This window comes from Aethalodelphis obliquidens, unplaced genomic scaffold, assembly GCF_003676395.1.
Source record: "Aethalodelphis obliquidens isolate GAN/ISIS:26980383/991018 unplaced genomic scaffold, ASM367639v1 scaffold28, whole genome shotgun sequence".
Lineage (NCBI taxonomy): Eukaryota > Metazoa > Chordata > Mammalia > Artiodactyla > Delphinidae > Aethalodelphis > Aethalodelphis obliquidens.
The window spans coordinates 21,133,215-21,155,550 of NW_020837972.1; the positions used below are offsets into that span (position 1 = coordinate 21,133,215).

A 22,336-nucleotide genomic window follows, 5' to 3' on the forward strand; every position below is an offset into this window, starting at 1 on the left:
TTCGGGATATAAAGTGTTGCAAGGTGTTAGATAAGATCCCATAGGAAGAGCGCTCGGTACAGTACGGGGCACAACCTAAACACTCAGGGCGCCCTTCAGTCCTGCGGCCTGGTCTTTAAAGATGGGTAATCCCAGTCCTGTGCCTTCGCGGTTAGCCTGTGAGCTGCCGGCACCTCAAAGGCCAAAGCCGTCCCAGAATGCCCATCTCAGTTAAAGGACACATTAAGAAATCAGACCTGCACCTAAACCCTGGCTTGACCACTCACTACCTATAGGACAACAAAAGAATTAAACCTTTTTGCACCTCCATTTTCTCATTTAAAACATGGGTATGAGATTCACATGAGATTCAAATGAGTTCACGGATGGAAACCACATTCCACAGTGCAGAGAAGGAAGTGAAGAATTCAGGACATTAGGCAATTAGTATTTCCAACATCATTATAAGGCGTCGCCTTTCACAGGGGTGATTAAAGTTCAGATGCAGAGGCCAGGCTCTTGCACCCTGGCTCAGTCACGTACTAGCTCTGTATCACTGGGCAAATGATTTAACCTCTCAAGCCCCAGTTTCCTCATCTGTAAAATGGGCACGGTAACAGCAGAGGAGTCCTATGAACTCTGACAAAGTACTCGGCACGCGGCCTGATGCACAGTAAGCCCTCCGTAAATGTTCACAATCACATGGCTACTTAGCGCAAAAACCCAGGAGTTATCTTCCCTGTTGCTTGCATAAGATCCACCAGCAATCCCGGCCCCTCTACCTCCATAACTTATCCTGAATCGACCACTTCACTCCGTGTCCACTGCCCCCGTCCTAGTCCAAACCTCTCCTCTCTCACCTGGCCAGTGAAACAGACTCCTGCCTGATCTGTCTGCTGTCAGCACTTCCCATACAACCTAGTCTCTATACCCGACATCCGCAAACTTTTTCTGTGAAGGGGCAGGGTGTAAATAGTTTAAGTTTTAAGTGACGTTCAGTCTGTCACAACTACTTGATTCTGCTACCATATTGTGAAAGCGGCCACAGCATATGTGACCAGGAAGGTGCAGGGCTGTGTTCCAATAAAGCTTTATTTGTGGAAGCTGAAATTTGAGTTTCCTATCATTTTCATTTGCCACAAAAATATTCTTTTTACTTTTTTCCTACCGTTCAAAAAACTAAGTACCAGTCTTATTCTTAGCTTGTGGGCCCTCCAGAAACAGGAAGTAGACCAGATTTGGCTGGCAGCCACAGCTGCCAGGCCCACGCCCTAGAGACTGAATTTTTTAGAAACATAAATCAGATCACATTACCCCTGCTCAAATCCCCAAAAAGGCTCCCTACTGTATTCAAAACAGACCTCAAACTCTTTACAAAGCTTCACATCACGAAGCACCTGCCTGCCACCCCTGTTCCCACTTCTTCTTTTGTTTGAAACATACTTGTCGCATAACCTGCCAGAAGTTTAAGGCGTACAGTACGTACAGACTTGGTACACTGATGTGTTCTGTACTGCAACACGACTGCCACGGTAGCTGCAACATCCTTCTCTTCTGGCCCCAGGGCCTTTGCACTTGCAGAGGCCCAGTCCAGAAACCGCTCTGCTCTCCCCCAGGTCTCAACTCCTAAAGCCCCCCCCAACTCCTAAAGGCCCCCTCCTAAAGGAAGGAGGCCCCTCGGTCTGCAGCCCCCGCGCGCCAGCACCCACCCTGCGCGGTCCCCCACGGTACTTGGGTTTCCGGTCCGCGGGCGACCCCGCCCCCTCGCCCCGCACCTGCGCGGCCCTCACCTGGTCGGCGCCGAAGGGCGTGATGTTGGCCTTGACGGCGCCCACGCCCAGGCCCACGAGCGCGAGCGCTGACAGCGCGGCGGGCGCGCAGTAGCGGTCAGGCGCGTCGGCACACGGCTGCGCCGAGCAGTTGCGGAGGCGCGTGGGGCGGAGGGCCCCGCAGAGCGCCGTGCGAGTGGCAGGCGCGGCCAGCAGCGGGAAGGCCAGCATGCCGAGTAAGTAGAGCGCCAGGCTGAGCAGGATGGCGCGCGCCCGGCCGAGTCGCGCGTCGGCGAGCCAGCCCCCGAACGGCGACACCAGGTAGGTGAGGCCCATGAAGAGCAGCAGCGCCTGGCTGGCCTGCGCGCCCTCCCAGCCGAACGCCGTGCCGTTGAGGAACAGCACCAGGTTGGCCGTGACGCCGTAGAAGGCGGCGCGCTCCAGCAGCTCCGTCAGCAGCACGGCCGCGCACGCCGCGCGCCGGCCCTCGAACGCCGCCCGCCGCGCACCCAGCAGCGGCGTCCGCTCGTCGCCTGCGCCCGCCATGCGCCCCACAGCTCACCGGCCGCTCCACTGCGCTGGGCTCAGCACGGCTCTGCCGCCGCCGCCGCCCTTCTCGCGATACTAGGCTCGCCAGCCTTCTCGGCCCGCCCCGCGAGCGTCCCTATTGGGCGAGCCCGCCGTGTCGCCCGCCGGGACTTCCGGTTCCGCCCCGGAAGCCTGCCCGGGCGGGAGACTTGCTTCTGCTAGCGGTGGTGCCGGAGGGCAGGAGTGTGACCGCAGAGAGGTTTTTAAAAGTGAAATCAGAGGCAGGCCCTCCGAGGTTCCGAACCCAGACTTTTTACGGAGGCTTCAGCCTCTGCCTGCCTTCCAGGCTGGTTCGCTCAGGCTGGCCCCTGCTCCCGCGCCCGGCCTCCTGCCTCCCTGCCCTGGGACCAGGTTTCTCTGTGCTCTGTTGACATTGGGAGCAGAGCGTTCTTTGTGGCGTGCGTTCTGTGCATTGTAGGATGGGTAACGGCATCCCTGGCCTCTACTGCACTATGGCTGTGCCACCCCGCTCCCCAGTTGTGACAATCAAATCTGTCTCCAGACGTTCCCAAATGACCCGCGGTGGAGCAAAGTCGCCTGCACTGAGAACCACCACCTGACAACAAGCTCAGAGCCTTGTTTCCTTGTCGCATGGCTGACCTCCTGTTTTCCTTCAGCCCTCAACTGGAGTGGTGACTCCTTGTAAGCATTTCTTGACCAGCCCTTCTAAAGTGGATCCCACGCCCATCCCCTTACCCTGTTTTAGTTTCCCCCATGGTAACTGCCACGTTTTTTGTTTATTCCTTTGTCCCCAGCTTGTACATGGTCCCCACAATGATGAGCTCCATGGTGGCAGGGTTCTTGTGTCTCTTGTGCCTCACCATGCCCTCCAGCGCCTACACCAGTGTGGGACGTTACACCGGAGTGGAGCGAAAGAGTGTTCTCCAGAAACGGCCTCCAGCATGGCTTCAGAAATTGGGACCCAGGACTGTCATAATTCAGTTCATCTGAGACCATTTCTTCTTCTTCCTCCACCCTTAACTCCAGTTAAAACCAGGATGGAGCAATTGCCTAGGAAGTGGGCTTGCTGGTAAGTCATCTGGGTAAGTAGTCCTTCCTAAAAGGCTTGAAGTAGCATGCATTAACTTTATTTTTCAAAATGTCTGACATCTTGACTGTTGCCTAGCAAGGTGCTGGCACACAGTGGGCAGTAGATACATATTTAATGAGAGAATAATCAGATGCCAAGATAGGACTTGTCCCACCCTTTCCATTAGTGCTAATCATCTTCAGCTGTCAGCTTAAATGTCACTTTCCTGATCTTCCCAGACTAGAACAGATCCCCCTTTTATATGTCATTAGAGCACAGTGTACGTTTTTCTTACACCACACCCATTATAGTTTATAATTATTTATTTTGTGAAGCTGTTTAGTAGCTGTCTTCAAAGCTAGGAGGGATGAGATTTTGTTTGTTTTGTCCGCTACTATATTCCTAGAATCTAGGACAGCACTCGCCAGTGATAGATATGTGTAGAATTAACTGAATAAATGAATGACTGAATATTTGTTGAATTGTAAATGGTGCCGGAAGAACGTCTTACGTTCACCTAATTTTTTTTGAGACTCTCGTGACGTTCTACAGCATGTATTAGTATCCTAATTTCGCTAGTGGAAAAAGCAAATCCCTCAAGATTCCGGTCTAGGATCACACATCTCGTAGGCATTAGAATTCAGACTTGAGTTAAAAGGCTCAAAACTAATTCCTAGTCCAGTGCTTCTTCTACACCCCAGCTGGTACATACGTCAAAAACTATGAGTGTCTGTTTTAAGACTGACGGCATGATACGCTCAGGCAAAGAGCAGAATAACGTTAAACGTGGAATGAAAATAAAGCCATTCAGCTTGAAGCCTGTGGTGACTTAGTGGTGACGCTCTGCCCCAAACAGATGGGCCATTTTGGATGACAGCAAGCTAACCCAGGTGGGTTGTCTTGTTTAAGAAGGATAAAGCCAGGTGAAAGGGGGCTGGGAGGTGGGAGGCGGCAGTTACAGAGCTTAGGATGTGCACCCAGGACTCATGAGCACTTGTTGCTGGTCCGCGGGAGGTCTGCTATGCACCCCAATCTGGGTACCCAGAGGCTGCAAAACAAATCCAGCGGGCAGAAATGTTTTCATTTGGTTGCGATGTTTAAAAGAAGCGAACCAAGACCATATAATTCAAGATTCCATTTCTATGAAGTGTCCGGAGTAGGCAACTCTGTAGGGACAGAATGCAGACTGGTGTGTGATTGCCAGTGCTGGGGGGGAAGGGAAGATTGGGGAGTAACCGCTAAAAGGTGTGGCGTTTCTTTTTGTAGTAATGAAATGTTCTGAAATCGTGGTGATAGTTGCACAACTCTGTGAATGTACTAAAAACCACTGAATTGTACACTTTAAATGGATGAACTGTACGGTATGTGAATTACATTTCAATAATGCTGTTACCAAAAAAAAAAAAAAGTGAGCCAACAGTTAAAAATTGGGAGGTTTCGGGCTTCCCTGGTGGCGCAGTGGTTGAGAGTCCGCCTGCCGATGCAGGGGACATGGGTTCGTGCCCTGGTCCAGGAGGACCCCACATGCCGCAGAGCGGCTGGGCCCGTGAGCCATGGCCGCTGAGCCTGCGCGTCCGGAGCCTGTGCTCCGCAATGGGAGAGGCCACAACAGTGAGAGGCCCGCGTACCGCAAAAAAAAAAAAAAAAAAAAAAAAAGGGAGGTTTCACATATAAATTTGGATGCCCTGCTGCTCTTGAAAAAACAGACGGGAGCCCTGGCAACACTGGGACGTGCGACTGCCTGTGACACTAGTGACCACCTCCCACCCCTGCATGAACCACGCCTCTGGTATTTGTGCCTTTACGCATTCTTTGCAGGTCACAGTGCCAAAGGGCTGAGACTGTGACCTGCTTTGGTGAAGAGACTGTGGCAGAAGCGTCCCTGAGCCAGGTCTGAACGTAAACCTTAAGAATTTCTTTTGTGCCTTGGGAGCCCTGAACCAGCTACCTTGCTGGGGAGACCACGTGTTGGGGGAGATCCTGCAGCTACATGGAGAAGGGGTCCCGGTGCCTCAGCCTCCCAGCCCACCTTCCCGATGAAGGAAGACACACAAGTAACCACCAGCAAGACCAACGGGACAAACTGCCCACCTGAGCCTCCACCCAGCTCACAGAATTAACAGATGCAGGTGAACAAATTAAATAATTGTCATGTTAAGCTGCTAAGTTCTGGGGAGGTTAGTTAGGCAGCATCAGGTCATGAAAACACGCCTGCCTTCCCCCAGAGCCATGATCTGCTGACACCAGGTACCTGCCCCGACCTTTAGACGGGGCACCAACTGTCTGGCTTACACAGATCCTCCCAACTCTCTGTTGTCTTATTTTTCTCCCAGTAGAGAAATTATTCCCCATATCTGCACTGTCCACTGCCCAACTTAAATTCATTCAAATTTCATACAGTGAAATACTTTGTTTCTCAAATCATACCAGCCACATTTCAAGTGCTCAGTGGACCCAGGTGACCAGGGGCTGCCATATCGGACAGCACAGTACTGATCACGCCACCGCTACAGAGACTTCTGCTGGACAGCCCTGCTCTATATTAAGGTGCAGTGGGCCCAATTGGCTCCTTGTCACCGACATCCACACCCTTTTTCTCCCTGCTCCCCACCAGCTACCCATAGAGCTCAGAAGAAACTAGCTTCATCCTTGTATCTGGATCTGGCTAGTCAACACCAGTGCTAAGTCTCTAACGTGTCTTCACAGTGTTCAGAAACCCGGACTCTAGCCATTCTGGATGTGAATTTCCCCTGGGGCCCAGGAGAAGAAAAGTGACATAGATGGGCCCAGCCAGCCTGAAGGAAAGGACCCCAGTGACTGCAAGAGAGATACACCCTTCCAGGCCAGGCGTGAATTAGGACACCCATAGCCCTAGTTGCCGGGGGTGGCAGGGGAGCTATTTCACAATCATGTGATAAACCAGCATAGGATGAAGCCAGCTGTGTGGATAGCACAGTAAAGAATCAGAGGGCTTCCCTGGTGGCGCAGTGGTTGAGAGTCCGCCTGCGATGCAGAGGACACAGGTTCGTGCCCCGGTCTGGGAAGATCCCACATGCTGCGGAGCAGCTGGGCCCGTGAGCCATGGCCGCTGAGCCTGCATGTCCGGAGCCTGTGCTCTGCAGCGGGAGAGGCCACAACGGTGAGAGGCCCGCGTACCGCAAACAAAAAAAAAAAAAAAGAGAGAGAGATGTCACATAACAAAAGATAGTAAATTTGACATTGTTTAAGCCACTGTGTTGGATTTTCTGTTACGTGTAGCCCCAAACCACCTATTGTGATTCGATCAAAAAGTGGGAAAATAAAAAATATAAGGGGAGGGCAGCCTGATATTTCTCCCTACACACACAGCCCAATTCGCTCTTAGAGTTTTCTCTCAGAAAACCGCTCGCAGGCTCTAGAGACCAGGTTTCAGTAGTTGTGGCATGTGGGCTCAGTAGTTGTGGCTTGTGGGCTCTAGAGCGCAGGCTCAGTAGTTGCGGCTCGTGGGGTCAGTAGTTGTGGCTTGTGGGCTCTAGAGCGCAGGCTTAGTAGTTGTGGCACTTGGGCTCAGTAATTGTGGCTCGCGGGCTCTAGAGCGCAGGCTCAGTAGTTGTGGCTCATTGTCTTACTTGCTCCGCAGCATGTGGGATCTTCCCAGACCAGGGCTTGAACCCGTGTCCCCTGCATCGGCAGGCGGATTCGTAACCACGGTGCCACCAGGGAAGCCCTCTTAGAGTTTTCTGCCTGGCCCCTGTGATCAGTGAGCTTGCAGCCTGTGTACTAAGCCCCAAGAATTGAATACTTAAAAGAACTGATAGTTGATGTACGTTGAGTGTCACCACTTTGTTGGGTATACTTGTGATACGCCCCCTGTTCCTGAAAGTAGTTGTGTGAGTCTCTCCCATGCACCTAAAATAATCAAGTAAATAAAAGACTTAACTCACACAGCAGGCGTCCAGGGATAGGTGACACCGTCTTACCAAGTTTTACGGGCGGCCTCTTTGCCTCCAGGGCCCTCTGGGAAAGAGGACCTTACCGCAGGTATGCTTGTGGTGTGGACTAGAATTGGAAATGCGCCGTTTGCTCAAAACCCAGGGCCCTTCCTTCTCCGCTGTCACCCTGTCCCCTATGCCTTTCTCAGAGCAGAACTCAGAGAAGATGCTCTCTGATGGGAGGTATTCAGAAACCACCCAAGGTTGAGGACATTTCAGGGGCTGCCCAATTTCTCTTTTTTCATGATATTTCTGCTTCTCATTTCACATCTGCATGGCCCAGCCCTTGCGACCAGACCGTGGCATGTGCCTACTCACAGTTTCAGCTTCCTCAAAATGCTGGTTTACAGATAGTCATCATGGCTTTTCTCCACCTCCACACATCACTCGCTCGATCCACAAACGGCTGAACACCTTCCCCACATGTCGTGACGGCTCATTGTCGGCGCTCACGGCCAGTGCTTCTGCTTTCCTGTGTCCCAGTTCCCTGCAGAGGGACTTAAGCCCAGCTCACCTTTGTGCATCAGGCCATGGCATAGGTCATTAGCTAAGGTCGCAGGCCATGTCATCGGTCTTTCGACTCTCCTCAGGTATGGAAAGTTGTCAGAAATTCTATTATCGCAGGGAGTCCCTATTGCGATAGTTCTATCTGGCTGGGGATAATCTAGGTAGAAGCAGAAAGTAGAAGGACTAAAAATGGAGCCAACCAATGGAATGGAGTCAAGTCTTGTTTTCTGGAGCCCAAAGCAAAGCCATACCAACCTGCCTTTGTGAGAATGAATTCAGCTTTCAGGATGACCTGTGTTTTATTTTTACAGAAGACGTGAGAGCATGTGACCAGGAAGATGGGTTTCGATTTGACTTTTTTGAAGCACTCGCTTTATTTGACCTTTGGAGTAGCAACCTCTGCTTCTTGGGTTCTTTTCCCTCCTGGGTTTTAAAGACCTACAAGACATCTGCCGAAGTCGGGCATTCACAGATTAAAAAAGGGAGGTATAAGAGGGAGTGAGAGAGTTAAGTGAAAGAAAGTGAACTTCTGTTTCTTCCTATTTGAAGTACAAGATGTGAACAAATGTGGGACCATGCCTAACCATTCTCTTTTAACTACCACTTTAAAAAAATTCCTTATAAATATCTTAATTTATGTTGCAATCATAAAATAGATAATTGGTACTTATAAGTGTATTTATTTTGAAAATTAGGCCTTACAGGAAAGATCAGTGGAGATGAATCCAAAGGATAAAAATTGAAGCACATACATAAAATAATTCATCATGTGATAATTAAAGGCATTTCCAAACCCATGGGGAAAAGAATGGATTATTCAATAAATTCTGTTGGAAGAAAGTAAATGTGGGGAAAATTGGCTTCACATATTGTACTGACATAAATTCCAGACGGATAAAATATTATCATGGACAAATCGAAAAGATAAAAGCGTTAAGAGAAAACTGGGCAAATATAAAATCTCAGGAGGGGAATGCTTTTCTAAGTCTAACACTAAAGCCATAAAGGAAAAGTTAATTGATTTGACTCCATAAAGGTATAAAACTTATCTGTAAAAAAGAAAAGAACCATTGCAGTTAACAGCAAACAAACTGAAAAAAAAAATTGAAATACATATGACAAAGTTGCTGTCCTGTTTTATAGAGTTCTTTGGAATCTTATGAAATGTATTGGATAAGCATCCCGTAAATAAAATTGGCAAAGTGAATGTCCAGGCATTATGGGGAAGAGCTATCCCTTGGGCCTAGTCAGCATCTATTCCTCCTCTGGTAAGAGAACCTGGATATTCTAGGGAAATCAGTGCTCCCTCTGGTTCAGGTGGGACTGGCTGGTCCCCTAGGCTAGGAATGGTCGTGTGACCTAAGCCCATCCAATCAGCAGTAGTCCATCTATTGCACTACAGCGGCTGGTTCAAAGATGGACATGCGACCCAAATTGGTTTAATCAGAGCTAACCCCATGACTTATTCTGGAGTAACCAGGAAGAAACATTCCTCTTCCTGCTAGATTTGGAATTATAAAGATATAAGCCTGGAGTTGCTGGGGACCATCTTGTGAAACCCAAGAATTAAGCAACCCAGAAGAAGGTTGAAATGAAGTGAGGAAGCCCTTGTTTCAAAATGACATTTTCTAGGTCTTGGTTCTGACCCTGGCTTAAAGTAGCTTCCCGCCCCACCCTGGACATTTCAACTGTGAGCCCATAAATTCTCATTTTGATTAAGCAAGAGTGACTTTCTGTCATCTGCAATTGAAAAATCCCCAGCTAATACAAGCAATACATACATATGCCTGCACAGAGAGAGAAAAGAAAAAATACAATGCCCTTCAGGAAAAAAAATCAAATTTCACCGATGATTAAAAATGCAAAAAGAGGGATGCTTTGTCACTTGAATGGAGAAATACCCAGTGTTCGCAGTGTTTTGGTAGATGAGTGTGTGTGTAAATGACCAATGCAGAGTTACATTGTACGACTGTTCTGGAGGACAATTAGTCACTTGTATGAAAACCACATTTGCCTACACTTTGAAAGTGCAATTCCATTTCTGGGAACTTAAGAATGTGCGCAGAGACTTAGATATAAAATGTTCATTGCAGTGTTGCTTAAAATAGCAAAAAGATTAGAAACAGCAAAGATACACAATAAGAAGACATTGGTTAAATAAATTACAGTGCTTGCATACACTGGAATGTTATGTAGTTACTCACATGATACTGTAGAAGTAGGTTCTGAGAAGTATTGCTGATATGTCATTGTATTAGTTTTCTGTGCTGTGTAACAAATGACCCCAGCCTTAGCAGCTCAAACAACAGGCACCTATTATCTGGCAGCTCTGCAGGTCGGGAGACTGGGCATGCCTGACTGGGTTCTCAGCTCCGGGTCTCACAAAGCTGACAGCGAGGTGTGGATGGGGCTGAGATCTCACCTAGAGCTCTTTCCAGCTCCTGTGCTTGTGGCCAAGTGTAGCTCCTTGAGGTCGGGGGGTTAGGGGGGCCCATCTCATGCTAGCTAGCAGTTGGGGGCTGCTCTCAGCCCCTCGTACCTGCCAGTACTCCTTGTCACGCAGCCCCCCTTTATCCCCAAAGCCAGCAATAGAGAATCTCCCTGACATCGTATCCTCTCTCATACTTTGCATCTTTCCAACATCAGGAAATGTCCAGTCCCTTTAAAGAAACAGCTCTTGGGTTTGACTCACCCTGCATACGGAGGGCAACTGATTTGGGAATTGAATCACTTCTGCAAATTCTCTTCACAGCACCAACTGGATGGGTGTTTGAACTGGAAGAAGGTGTAAAACAGGAGGTGGGAAATCTTGGGGGCCAAGTTAGAATTTTGCCCATCACAATTGCAAAAAGAGCAGTTACTCCCCCCCCCACAAAGTGTAGAGTGTTCCTATTTTTTTGTAACAATCACACACAAAAAACAGGATAAAAGTCAACAACTGAGTCCAAAAGAGAGCCAAAGAATCATAGTAAAGAAGTCGCATTGCCTGTGTTACTTTGGGAGGTCTCCTGCTTCCTGTGTCTCAGTTTGCTCATCTGCAAAGTGGTGAGAACCATAGTGCCTACCGTCTAGGACTGGGGGCAGGGGGGACTGAGGAGTATGGCAGAGTGCTTAGAACAGTGCCAAGCACAGGTAAGCACCACTACTACGATGATTATTTGTGAAGTCTGGAAAAACTTGAAACCAAAGTGTTTATAGCCTTTTTCTCAGATAGTGGGATGCTGTGTGATTTTAAAATTCTGTTTTGTTTATCTGTATGGCTATGTAACAAAACTTGGTTATGTAATAAAAGTTAATTGAAATTTTTAAAGATTAACTATGGGCCTCTGCAAATAACAGGTTGTTACTGGAAGCAGTTAGAACATCTTCCCTTTACTAAACCTCCAATGTGCACAGAATTGGACTTGTGTCTCTTCCGTAATTAGAAATAGGAAGCCTTATAGCTGCACCAAATGCTGTCAGACTCACTGTCTCGTTCAGCAGTGCTGAGAATCTTTGGGGAGAGCATCCTCCTGCCGAAAAGTTATGAAAAGAGTCTGCGCAGCTGTCAGAACAGCAGTGGGAATCACAGGCCTGCTTTCTTGCCCGAAGCTCAAGGGAAAATCACTCACTCCCGGTTGACTTCCACATGTTCATTAAACGACACTGGAGGGAACTAGTTACTTTCAGACCAACAGCTTTGTTCTTTTGCATTTGGTCACTTTCAAGTGCTGTCAGTGAAAGCCAGGAAAAGGAAACATAACCAGTGCACTTAAACCACAGTTCAGTTCTGCATGTATCTTTTTTTTTTTATGAAGATCTCTCTCTGTCTCTGTCTCTGTCTCTGTCACACACACACACAGCATTTGTAGTTCTCAGTACTATGGAGAGGAATGATGGTACAAAGATGGAAAACTCTGATGGAAATAAGCAGAATGCCTCACTTGTTAATATCATGAAAGGAAAAAAAAGAGAGAAAGACGTCAAGTGTTGCTTTTTTTTTTTTTTTTTTGGCTGCACCACGTGGATTGCAGGATCTTAGTTCCCGGATCAGGGATGGAACCCAGGCCCTCGGCAGTGAGAGTGCAGAATCTTAACCACTGGACCTACAGGGAATTCCCCTGAAGTGCTGATTTTTATCACAGACCCATTTCTAAAGTCAATATGCCCACAGTGCCCTCCCTTGAAAACACTATCACTTTTATACAGGGTAGATAATTTTCCCTGGTGCTAGGAACTAAAGAGATGGTCTGAGCAAACACTATGATCAAAGGAAAAACACATTTTTGTCTACAAATATTTTAATACCCTTATGTTAGAAGCATCTGGAGAAATCTCCTAAGAGATGCCAACAACCTTTTCTGTTCCACTGCCCCCCCATAATTATTTCTACATTATTGAATAATAACACAGTTGTCTTCGTACTCTTTTATATTACCTATTTGGGAGAATCATAAAGGACTTCATCAAAATGAACTAATTAACTATGATACTGTTTATAGTTCTTATTTTCCAAATGGGTAAACGGAAGCCATGAAAGAATAAAGTTATGGGCCCCCAAAGATATGTCAGAATCTCTTACCGTATGGAACTGGTGTATTCCAGAAAAATCGAATAAAAGCCAGTTTCAGCCCAGAAAATCCTATTGTGGCAGCACTGACTTTCACTAAAGAAAAATCAGGAATGCACTCTCATGGGAATAAAATCTCACAACAGCAAATTCAGTGGTTTTATTTAATCCAACAAACATCTATTGAGGGCCTTCCCAGTGCAGGATGTTGTCCCCAGCAAGCGGAGGTTAGAGCTGTAAGTGAGCTCAGGACCAGGGTGAGGGGTGGGCTGACCACTCCCTGATCACGAAACAGAATATGGGGTCAGTACAGAAGGGACAGAGAGTGTGGGGGGGAGGGGGAGGGCGTGTGTGGAGAATAGTCCCAGATGAGTCACTGGGGGCCTTCATACACGCTGCCATCTGTGAAAGGGGACTCTGAAGTGGATTGAATGGTAGCCCTGAAAAAGATAATGTCCACATCCTAGTCCACCATTTTATTCAGGGTGGCAAGGTACCCAGCTAACAGACTGTATTTCCCAGCTGCCTTGGGTGGAAGATGTGGTCATGTGCACAGTAAGATAAAGTCACAGAGGCAGTGTGTAATTCCAGGAGGGGCCCTTAAAATGAAATGCACCATTTTGCCCTTCCTTCTTGCTGGCCTGTAATGTGAATGTGATGGGTGGAGCTCTGGCAGTCACATTGCACCTAGAGGCCATCTTAAGAATAAAGGCCAGGGACTTCCCTGGTAACGCAGTGGTTAAGAATCCGCCTGCCAATGCAGGGGACATGGGTCCGAGCCCTGGTCTGGGAAGATCCCACATGCCATGGAGCAACTAAGCCTGAGCGCCACAACTACTGAGCCTGTGAGCCGCAACTACTGAGCCCACATGCCACAACTACTGAAGCCCGCGTGCTCTAGAGCCCCTGCTCCGCAACAAGAGAAGCCACCGCAATGAGAAGCCTGCGCACCACAACGAAGGGTAGCCCCCGCTTGCGGCAACTAAAGAAAGCCCAGGCGCAGAAACGAAGACCCAACACAGCCATAAATAAATAAATAAATAATTTAAATAAATAATAAAGGCCAAACAAGACCATGCTGGAGAAGAAAGAGAGAGGTCTCTGTCCCTGGTGACTATGGAGCCAAGATATAAACTTCAACTTCTTCTAACAGCAGGAATACAGATTGAGCTCACAAAGGAATTGAAATGCGCTTACAACCACTGTGGTAAACTGGGGAGCTCAGGTCCCATCTGTTAAGCAAGGAGGCCACCTGACTGAGGGGGCTTAAATGCCCAGATTCTTCCTTAAACCAAAACCTAAGCTGTAAATGCCTCAAGATTACAGAATCGAAACCTAAAGACAACCAATCACAAAGAGCCAACTAGACTTTCAGCAGTAGCCAATCAAAGATTGCCTTGCTTTGCTTATGCCTTCAGGTATAAAAGCCTCACCGCAGCTCCTGTTTGGGGGCCCTCCTGGCCACTTCCGGCTCTGTGCTACCCAGTTGGAGTAAATTTCTGCTCTAACTAAAACTTTAAATAGCCCTCAGTTTCTCTCAGCACTTCTGAAGGGGCACCTGCTTCTTAGCTCTGTGTACTGTGGGAAAGGTGGCTGCTATTGCCCCATCTCTCATTTTCAAGAGATACCGGAAATCCCTGGTGGTGGCCCCACGGGAGTGGACACTGCTCACCCTGGTCCCCTTGGGAGTCCACCCATGGCCTCCTCTGGTCCCTGTGGCAGGGAATCGGCCATCGCCCCTGGTGCCGACCACCATGGAAAGGGACCCGCGGACCCCTGGTGCCCATGGCAGCAGCGCGCAGCCACCCTGGTCCCTCTGAGTGTGTGTGTGTGTGTGTGTGTGTGTGTGTGTGTGTGTGTGTCTGTGTGGTGCGGAGCCTGTGGCCAGCCCTGGTCCCTGTGGCGGAGGATTGTGGCCACCCACCCCTTGTCTCTGTGCGAAGGGACCCGAAATCACCTCTGGTGACAGCCCCCATGGAAGCAGACCTGCGGCTGCTCCGGGAACCCCTATGGGAGTCCCTTCTGGTTCCCTTGGAGGGGACCCAGGGATCCCCTGCCGCTGGTCCCGTGGGAGGGGCCCCGCCCCCAGTCCCCCACCCGCCCCGGACACGCCCCCCCGCCGCCGCCCCGCGCGCCCCTGAGCCCCGGAACTGGCGAGCGCGGGCACAGCCTGGGGAGCGGCGGGCGGGCTGACGGACCTCGGCCGCCCCGGCCCGCGTCCCCGCCCCGCCCCGGGCCCGGCCTTGGCGGGCGGTGGACGGCCGGGCGGCGGCGGCACCATGCGGCTCCTGTTCCTGGCGGTGCTCCGGCGGCACACGGGCAACGCCATCACGGCCCAGCGCGTCCGGTAGGTGCGGCGGCGGCCCGGGTCCCGGCGGGGGCACCGGCCGGGGGCGCGGGGGTCGGCCCAGCCTCCCCGAACCGCGCGCCCAAACGGACCGGCCAGAGGGTGCGGGGCCCGGGGTAGCGCGGGGCGGCGAGGGGCGCGTGTCTGACTCCGGCGCGGGTGCCCGGGACCTGCCCGGCGCTGCGATCCTAACGCTCCCCCGAGGCCGCTCGGCCGCTGACGCCGTGGAAAGGTATCCAGGTGCCCGGCGCCTGGGCGGCCCCGCGAGGCAGGCCTCAGCGCGGCGGAGGCTGCTCGGCGTTCTGCGGGCGCATCTCGGCGCGCCCGTCTTCACGGACGCTCCGTATTGATCGATCGTGAGCGCCCTAGGTTTGGGGAGGCGGCGACGGAATGCGAAGTCAGGGCTTCGGGACACGGCACGTTTGCGGGGACGGGAGAGAAAGAATACAAACACATGGGTATAAATATACAGTGATACCTATAGATCCGTGTACACACTCCCGTGAGGGCCGCTTGTGCGCGTGCGCTGTTTTAGGCGGGATGCTCCGGGGAGGCCTCCTTCTTAGAGTGACGTTTGCGCAGCATCCTGGGTGCGACGAGGGTCCCTTGAGGCTGGGGTGGCCTGGCGGGGTGGTGGTGGGAGTAGGGGTGGACCAGGATTTCCAGGCAGAAGGCGCAGCAAAAGTGCAAACCAGTGTTACTGGACCTGCCATCCAAAGTAACCTTTCCTTGGACTGCCCTGGCGGTCCAGTGGTTAAGACTCTAAGCTTCAACTGCAGGGGGCACGGGTTCAGTCCCTGGTCGGGGAACTAAGATCCCGCGTGCCTGCGAAGTGTGGCGAAAAAACAAAACAAAAAACCCCACAAGGTAGCCTTCCCTCTTCCCCTCAGCCATTTCCACGTTCCCCATCTCCTTGCTTGGTTCTCTTCTTAACATTTGTTTTTTCCTGCAGTTATCTTGTTTTCTAGGTTTATTCCTCCACTTTTTCTCTTCTCCCTGCTGGAAGGTAAGTCCCCAGGGCAGGGAGGGAGCTGATTAGTGCCTGCAGTTTCATAGCAGTTTTTTTTTTTTTTTTTTTTTTTTACGCAAACTGACTTGCTTCATGAAATTTCTCAATTGACTTCCCCTCTGTGGGCCTTCTTCCTCATCATCCAAATGAGTGATTGCGGCCACACCTCCCCTTTCACGTCCTGTTTTCCTAAAGAGCAGCAGCGACAGGATACATCAGTCTTCGGAAGTTTACGGTTAGGTTTTTCCCATGAGGATTTTCACTGCACAGGTTTATCTTAAGTCAGTGGCACCTGCTATCACTCATTTGGAAGGCAGCTATCCTCACCACTGTTTATTTATTTATTTTTTGGTCGTATGGCATGCGGGATCTTAATTCCCCCACCAGGGATCGAACCCCTGCCCCCTGCCGTGGAAGTGCAGAGTCTTAACCACTGGACCGCCAGGGAAGTCCCAGCTGTCACCCATTTGGACATAAACAGCCAGGAGGCACATGGTGGTCTCTGCCCTCATGGAGCACGTTCCAGTGGGGGGGAGAGAGACTGCAGGATGGTGACTGGGGCTGTGGCTTCAGAGGAGGACTCTCTGAGGAGGTGACATCCAGGCCAAGACCCCAGTGACAGAAGGAGGCAGCCACTCAAGGATCTGGAAGGATGGATGGCCCTGGGACAGAGTAACAGCACGGATACAGGTCCTGGGGTCAGAGCAAGCTTGACAGGCTTGAGAAACAGAAAGAATCCATGCTCTCTGGCCTACGGCAAGGAAAGGAGGTCAGAGAGAGAGGGGCCAGTCCAGCAGAGCCTGCACCCATAGTTTATGCTGTGGAAACTAGCGAGAACATCCATTATTTAACACTGCACCCCTCGCTCGAGCTGTGCACCGGAGCCCCAATCTTCCAAAGGCTTGCAGCCACCCAAGGGCCCTCAGGGGAGCCAGGCGGGCACTTCCACGGACATTCAGCAGGGTGCAGGGCCCTTTAGTTACTTTGTTCTTTGTTTTCCTGGCTGTGCATGACGCAGAATAAAGATTGTTCTTTGTGCTTTGCTCTGTCTTCAGAGCCAGGCTTTAGTCTCCCCTTCACTCAGGAAGGATGGCTGGGGGTGGGGGGGAAGAAAAAGGGAAAAGCGGAAGTTGCTGGAAGACATCTTCTGTCTTGTGAAAGCCTAGGTTCCTTGAGGAGAGGATGCTCGGTCTCCTGAAGGGGAGGGCAGGGAGGTTTCCATGGTGACAGACTTCCCTGGGAGCCAATTACCAGGAAGCAGTGAGAACCAGAGGAGCTCCTCAAACGTTCTCTGTGGAAGACCCCTGCGACCCTCAAGGGACCTGGGCAGCAGCGGAGGGAGCCCCCCCTCAAATGAGTAAGGTCGGGATCCTCATCAGTCTCGCAGGGGAGGGTGTCTGAGTTAATTAAGAAGAGACTTACAAAAAGAAGAAATGAGTCTGTTCTTGCACACTCAAGCTTGTAGTTGTGAATGAACACCCAATACATAAATAGCGGTGCTGGCTTGTGATGGGCACATCCGTACAGGACTGGACGTGTAGGATGCTCTGGGGAACCACCCCAGGCTAGACGTGGGATGGTTCAGGCATCGCAAACTGGTAGAAGGACACAGGCTCTGGAGCAGACCTCCTGCCTTCACAAGGCGGCTTCCCTGCTTAAAATCCCTAAGGTCTAAGCCAGGTTACATGATTGCAGCTCAGACCTGCCACAGAGGCTTGTTCTCAGGATCAAATAGGAGTTCATACATTTTCAGTGTTTGAACCAGGCCTGGTGCTCAGTATGCACTTAACAAACGTGGGCTCTTCGTCAGAACATGAACCTGAGTTGGCGAGGCAGGGAAGGGTTAGTGTTTGGGCGGGTGTCTCAGGCAGAGGGGCAGCAGGCAGGATGTGGGCAAGAGCAGATCCCTTCCCAAACTGAGTTGTGCAAACTTAGCAGTATAGAATGTTCTAGGTCAGTGATTCTCCATGGGAGCAGAGGCCAAGAGAATGTGCAGAGGAGGAAGGAGTGATTCTGCCCCCCGGGGACATGGAGTAGTACATGGAGACATTTTTGTTGTCACAACTGGGGGTGACGGGCTCCTGGCATCCAGTGGGTAGAGGCCAGGCGTGCAGCCACACACCCTGCAATGCACAGAACAGCCCCACGACAAAGACTGAACGAGCTCAAATGTCAGTGGTACCGAGGCTGACAAACCCCGCCCTCGGGGGAGCCTGCAGACGTGGCCGAGAGGCAGGTAGGATGCGCGTCACAAGGACCTGCAGTTTTGTGTCAGGCACGGGGTGCAACCACGAAACGCTCTCAGGTTCATATGTCATCGAAGGTGGTCTGGGCTGCAGCCTGAAGGGTAGATCAGGATGGTGGCAGAGGAGATGCCATTTGGAGGGCACATATTTAAGAAGTGAAACGCACAGGGCTTGGCAATTGAATATGGAGAGTGTCGAACAACAGAATGAATACAGTTTAGTAATGACGCTGATGCCCCTTATTCAAGGGAAAGCAGCCCATGGATTGGGGGGCACCGCGCCTCCCAAGCAGCCTGGCCCTCTTCTGAGGGATGTTGGCCGAGAGCGACTTTTATAGAATCTCAGAAGCAACAACGTGGAAACAGGGCATGACTGGCCGGGCCACCGGGGGTTCCCTTACAAGGCAGCAGGCCCTATTTTTCTAGGGTCAGAGACCACGCCGGAGATGATCAGAGCATCGTGACTGATCTGTATTGTTTCCTTGACCACGAGGCCCGTCCTGGGCACAGACTGACGTACGCTGAGATTTGTGACATCAGCTGGGCCATGGGGTGGCCTCCACTTTGTGGGTCCTGATCTACAAATTAACTTCATCAGGAGTGAGGGGAAAAAAAAAATCCACAACTTCCTTCATTATAGAGGGAAAATACTGAGAGAAAACCAAGAAAAGCTGGGTATATTGGGGTCTTTGTAGTAACCTTGGGCCTCTGCTGTCTAGGAGTTTTTTAGAAGGTGTAGGTGATGGGGAAGGCATGTGGGGGGAATATTTGTCTGGGGATTGATAACTAGAGAGGGACCGTTTTATTGTCTATGTGGCACCTTACATATCCTTCGGTACAATCAGTCTGCCCTGGGTCAGGTGACTTTCCCTTCTAACCTAGGGGCTGTTTGCTAGAATTTTTAAAACCCTAATCAGGGCCTACTCTCTGGCGTTGTCTCCTCAGCACTATAAATGTTAGGAACCTGCATCAGAGGTTTTTTTCACCTCTGAACAAAAAGGAGCTATGCTTGGGGTATGCGGTTTGCTGGCACTGTTCCATGGGCTCTTGTGTGGATGAGAATCAGGGAGCCTGGCCTGCCCAGCAGCGCTGCTCTCTGCGTCTCCATTTGGTCTGTGTCCCCATGGTGTCACCTGGGTTAGCTAGAAGCCGGGTGCAGCGAGGGGACCCACGGGCCCCCATTCACCTCTAATCCCCAGTTTCCAGAAGAACCAGGCAATCTTGAGGATCCTCTAAATCAGGCAAAGGGGTTCAGATCAGTTGCTAACAGTGAAGGTCGAAGTTTAAATTGCACAAGTCATAGATGTAAAAAAAACAAAAACGAAAGTCACACCGTTGCTTTAGTGACGAGGTAACAGGAGATCAGAGTTTCAAAGTGCGCCTCCTGCTAGGCTGAAATAAATAGCAGAGCTGAGCAGTTGGCCAGAGATCAGCCACCTGCCAGCCCAGAGGTATTTACTCTCTGACCATTTCCAGGGAGGGCATGCTGACCCCTTGCTCTAAACCGGACTATCAGAGGCTCGCTAGACTCCTGGGCCTCACACCTAGAGTTTGTCTGCAGCACTGCTAAGGGTTTAGGGAAATGCAGGAAAAGAGATGGAAAAGAAGGGAGTTCCCTGGTGGTCCAATGGTTAGGACTCTGTACTTTCACTGCCAAGGGCCCAGGTTCAGTCCCTGGTTGGGGAACTAAGATCCCGCAAGCCGCAAGGTACAGCCAAAAAAATTTTAAAATAGAATACGTACATACATACATACATACAAAATAAGAAGAGAGAGAGATGGGAAAGAAGAAAAGGTGAAGGATTGAGGCTTCCGAGGTCCAGAGTAGGGAGTCCTAGAAGTCAGTGCTTGGATGAGCGTCCTGGCGCCCCAGTGAACGCAGCGTCCCCGAGCGACAGCAGCACTTTGTACAGCGGCTGTGACTTGTGTCCTTCCTTCAGCCTTCGTCTGGAAGACGGTGTATAAAAGTATTTTTATTTGAATGGGAAGCACTTTAGATAACAGAAGCAGCAAACAAGACTTTCTGGAAACTCACTGGAAGGGGAAAAAAAAAAAAAGGAAGAAAGGCAAACATCGTGGCGTCCAATGCAACCCTGACCCTACTGCCCAGCTGCCTTCTGCTGGTCTAAGTGTGAATTCTGCTGTGAGTGCCAAGCATATGGGAAGGAAAAAAGCCTGAGCCTATTCAAGTTTTCTACTTTTTCTTTAGAAGATGCCAAGGAAATGATGCCGAAAACCTGGCCTCTGTGCCCCGGTGCCCAATCGAATCTCAGAAGCAGAGTTTTGGGTGAAGTAGAAAACAATAGCTTTATTGCTTTGCCAGGCAGAGGGGGCCACAGTGGGCTAATGCCCTCAAAAACTATGTGTCCCAACCTGGGAGGATCTGGTGAGGAGTTGTTTTGGCCAAGCCATGCGGCCATCGGGATCTTAGTTCCCCAACCAGGGATTGAACCCATGCCGCCTGCAGTGGAAGCGCGGAGTCTTAACCACTGGACCACCAGGGAAGTCCCTGAGGAGTTTTATAGCAATGGGTCAAGGGCGGGGTTGCTGATAAGGATACAGTCCTTTAATCTGGCCTCAGGGGATCTGGTGAGCTTCTGTGGTTCCCGAGGTTATAAAACTGTGACCTCTCTGGAATGAAAACTGCTTTATCAAGTAGTTAACATTTTCCATTTGTTGGGGGTTTTAGTTCTGCAGAAGAGCTCAAAGATATTGTTCTGTGTATCCCTTGAGGTGGAACCAGGACCCTGCCCCAAGATTTCTTTTTTATAGTTTTATAGTTCTTTTTATAGTTTCTTTTTTTGAAATTAATTTTTATTGGAGTGTAGTTGCTTTACAGTGTTGTGTTAGTTTCTGCTATACAGCAACGTGAATCAGTTATATGTATACATATATCCCCTCTTTTTTAGATTTCCTTCCCATTTAGGTCACCACAGTGCATTGAGTAGAGTTCCCTGTGCTGTAGAGCGGGTTCTCATTAGTTATCTGTTTTATACACAGTAGTGTATATATGTCAATCCCAGTCTCCTACTTCATCCCATCCCCCTGCTCTATTGTGTCTTAGCTGCTCCCCCCTTGTCTCTGCATCCCCTCCCTCCGCTGATTAGCAACTGTTTGAACCTGCCCTTTGGAACTCAGGGAAGGTCATGGAGGCTGCAGCGTATTTCCTACAAACAAGAGATGGGGGACACAGAAAGGCTTCTGAGCCCAGTAGCCCCACAGGGTCCTGCTCAGTTTCAGAAACTGCAGATGTACATTAAGTCAGTGGGAAGAGGCTATTTCGTTTCCTCCCCCTGATGTAATCATTGTCGGTTATTGTTTTCATTTGGCAAATATTTATTATTGAGCATCTCTAGTGGGCACAGCACTGTGAAGACCCTGGGCGTGGAGCCAGGGAAGGACAGGTGAGCCCTGCAGAAACCAGCAGCCATTCAGCCGGAGAATTTCTAGCACATCAGCTCAGTGCTAAGCCCTGTCATTTGAAAGAAGTTTCCAGCCTTCTAGCACGAACATACGATTACACAGATGATTTAATTACAATATGATCAGTGCTAGGAAGAAGTGCTGGGTGGTAAGAGTATGTTCGAAGGACAGACCTAGTTCTGTGGGGGGGGTCTGGGAGGCTCCCCTGAGAAATAGTTTTTTCTTTCTCATACAGTTTCTTTTATTGAGGTATAATTCACATACCATAAAATTCACCCTTTTAAAAGCATCCAGTTCAGTGGGTTTTAGTATATTCATAAAGTCACACACCATTGCCACTATCTAATTTCAGAACATTTTCAGCCGTCTCAAAAGGCACCCCAGACCTGTTAGCAGTCACCCCCCCCCATGCCCCTTTCCCCAGCTCTGGGCAACCACGAGTCTTTCTGTCCCCATGGATTTGCCTATTCTGGACATCTCCTATAAATGGAATCATATGCTATGTGGTCCTTTTTGAGGACTTTACATAATGCATCAGTACTTAATTCTTTTATAGCTGAATAATACATTCCGTTGACGGACATATCACATTTTGCTTGTCCATCCATCAGTTGAAGGACATTTGGGTGGTTTCCACTTACTGGCTACTATGAATAGTGCCGCTGTGAACATATGTGTATGAGAAATAACTTTTTAAGCTGGGGTTTCAAACCTGTAGGTTAGCTGGGTGAAGAGGGAGAGAGGCTGGGAACAGCATTCCTGGCCAAGGGACCTGTATGTGCGGATGCCCTGAGGCAGGAAGGGGCTTGTGGAGTTGAGAAGCCGAGGCAGCTGAAGAGCCAGCAGGAGAGAGCAGCTGGCCTGGCCGGCGTGAGCCGAATGGTTGCCACAGTGAAGGTTCTGGATTGAATGCTAGCAG

The 22,336-nt window shown here is 50.1% G+C and overlaps 2 protein-coding genes across 14 annotated transcripts in view; one reads left to right on the forward strand and one right to left on the reverse strand.

Moving 5' to 3' along the window:
* The window catches only part of SLC15A4 (solute carrier family 15 member 4), a 106,106-nt gene extending 103,743 nt beyond the window's left edge, over nucleotides 1–2,363 (reverse strand). For 3 of the 10 annotated variants that reach the window (XM_027125132.1, XM_027125129.1, XM_027125131.1), the window contains exon 1: nucleotides 1,770–2,321. In XM_027125132.1, the coding sequence (XP_026980933.1) occupies nucleotides 1,770–2,294 (525 nt within the window). In that variant the 5' untranslated portion in view covers nucleotides 2,295–2,321. Of the gene's footprint in view, nucleotides 1–1,769 lie in introns of all 10 variants that reach the window. The other 7 variants (XM_027125134.1, XM_027125135.1, XM_027125133.1 and 4 more) reach the window with 4 other exon arrangements.
* A 115-nt stretch (nucleotides 2,364–2,478) lies between these two features.
* The window catches only part of GLT1D1 (glycosyltransferase 1 domain containing 1), a 155,347-nt gene continuing 135,489 nt past the window's right edge, over nucleotides 2,479–22,336 (forward strand). The window contains exons 1-2 of one of the 4 annotated variants that reach the window (XM_027125138.1): nucleotides 2,479–2,978; nucleotides 3,092–3,366. In XM_027125138.1, the coding sequence (XP_026980939.1) occupies nucleotides 3,239–3,366 (128 nt within the window). In that variant the 5' untranslated portion in view covers nucleotides 2,479–2,978; nucleotides 3,092–3,238. Of the gene's footprint in view, nucleotides 2,979–3,091; nucleotides 3,367–14,569; nucleotides 14,741–22,336 lie in introns of those variants that run through there. The other 3 variants (XR_003436776.1, XM_027125137.1, XM_027125139.1) reach the window with 3 other exon arrangements.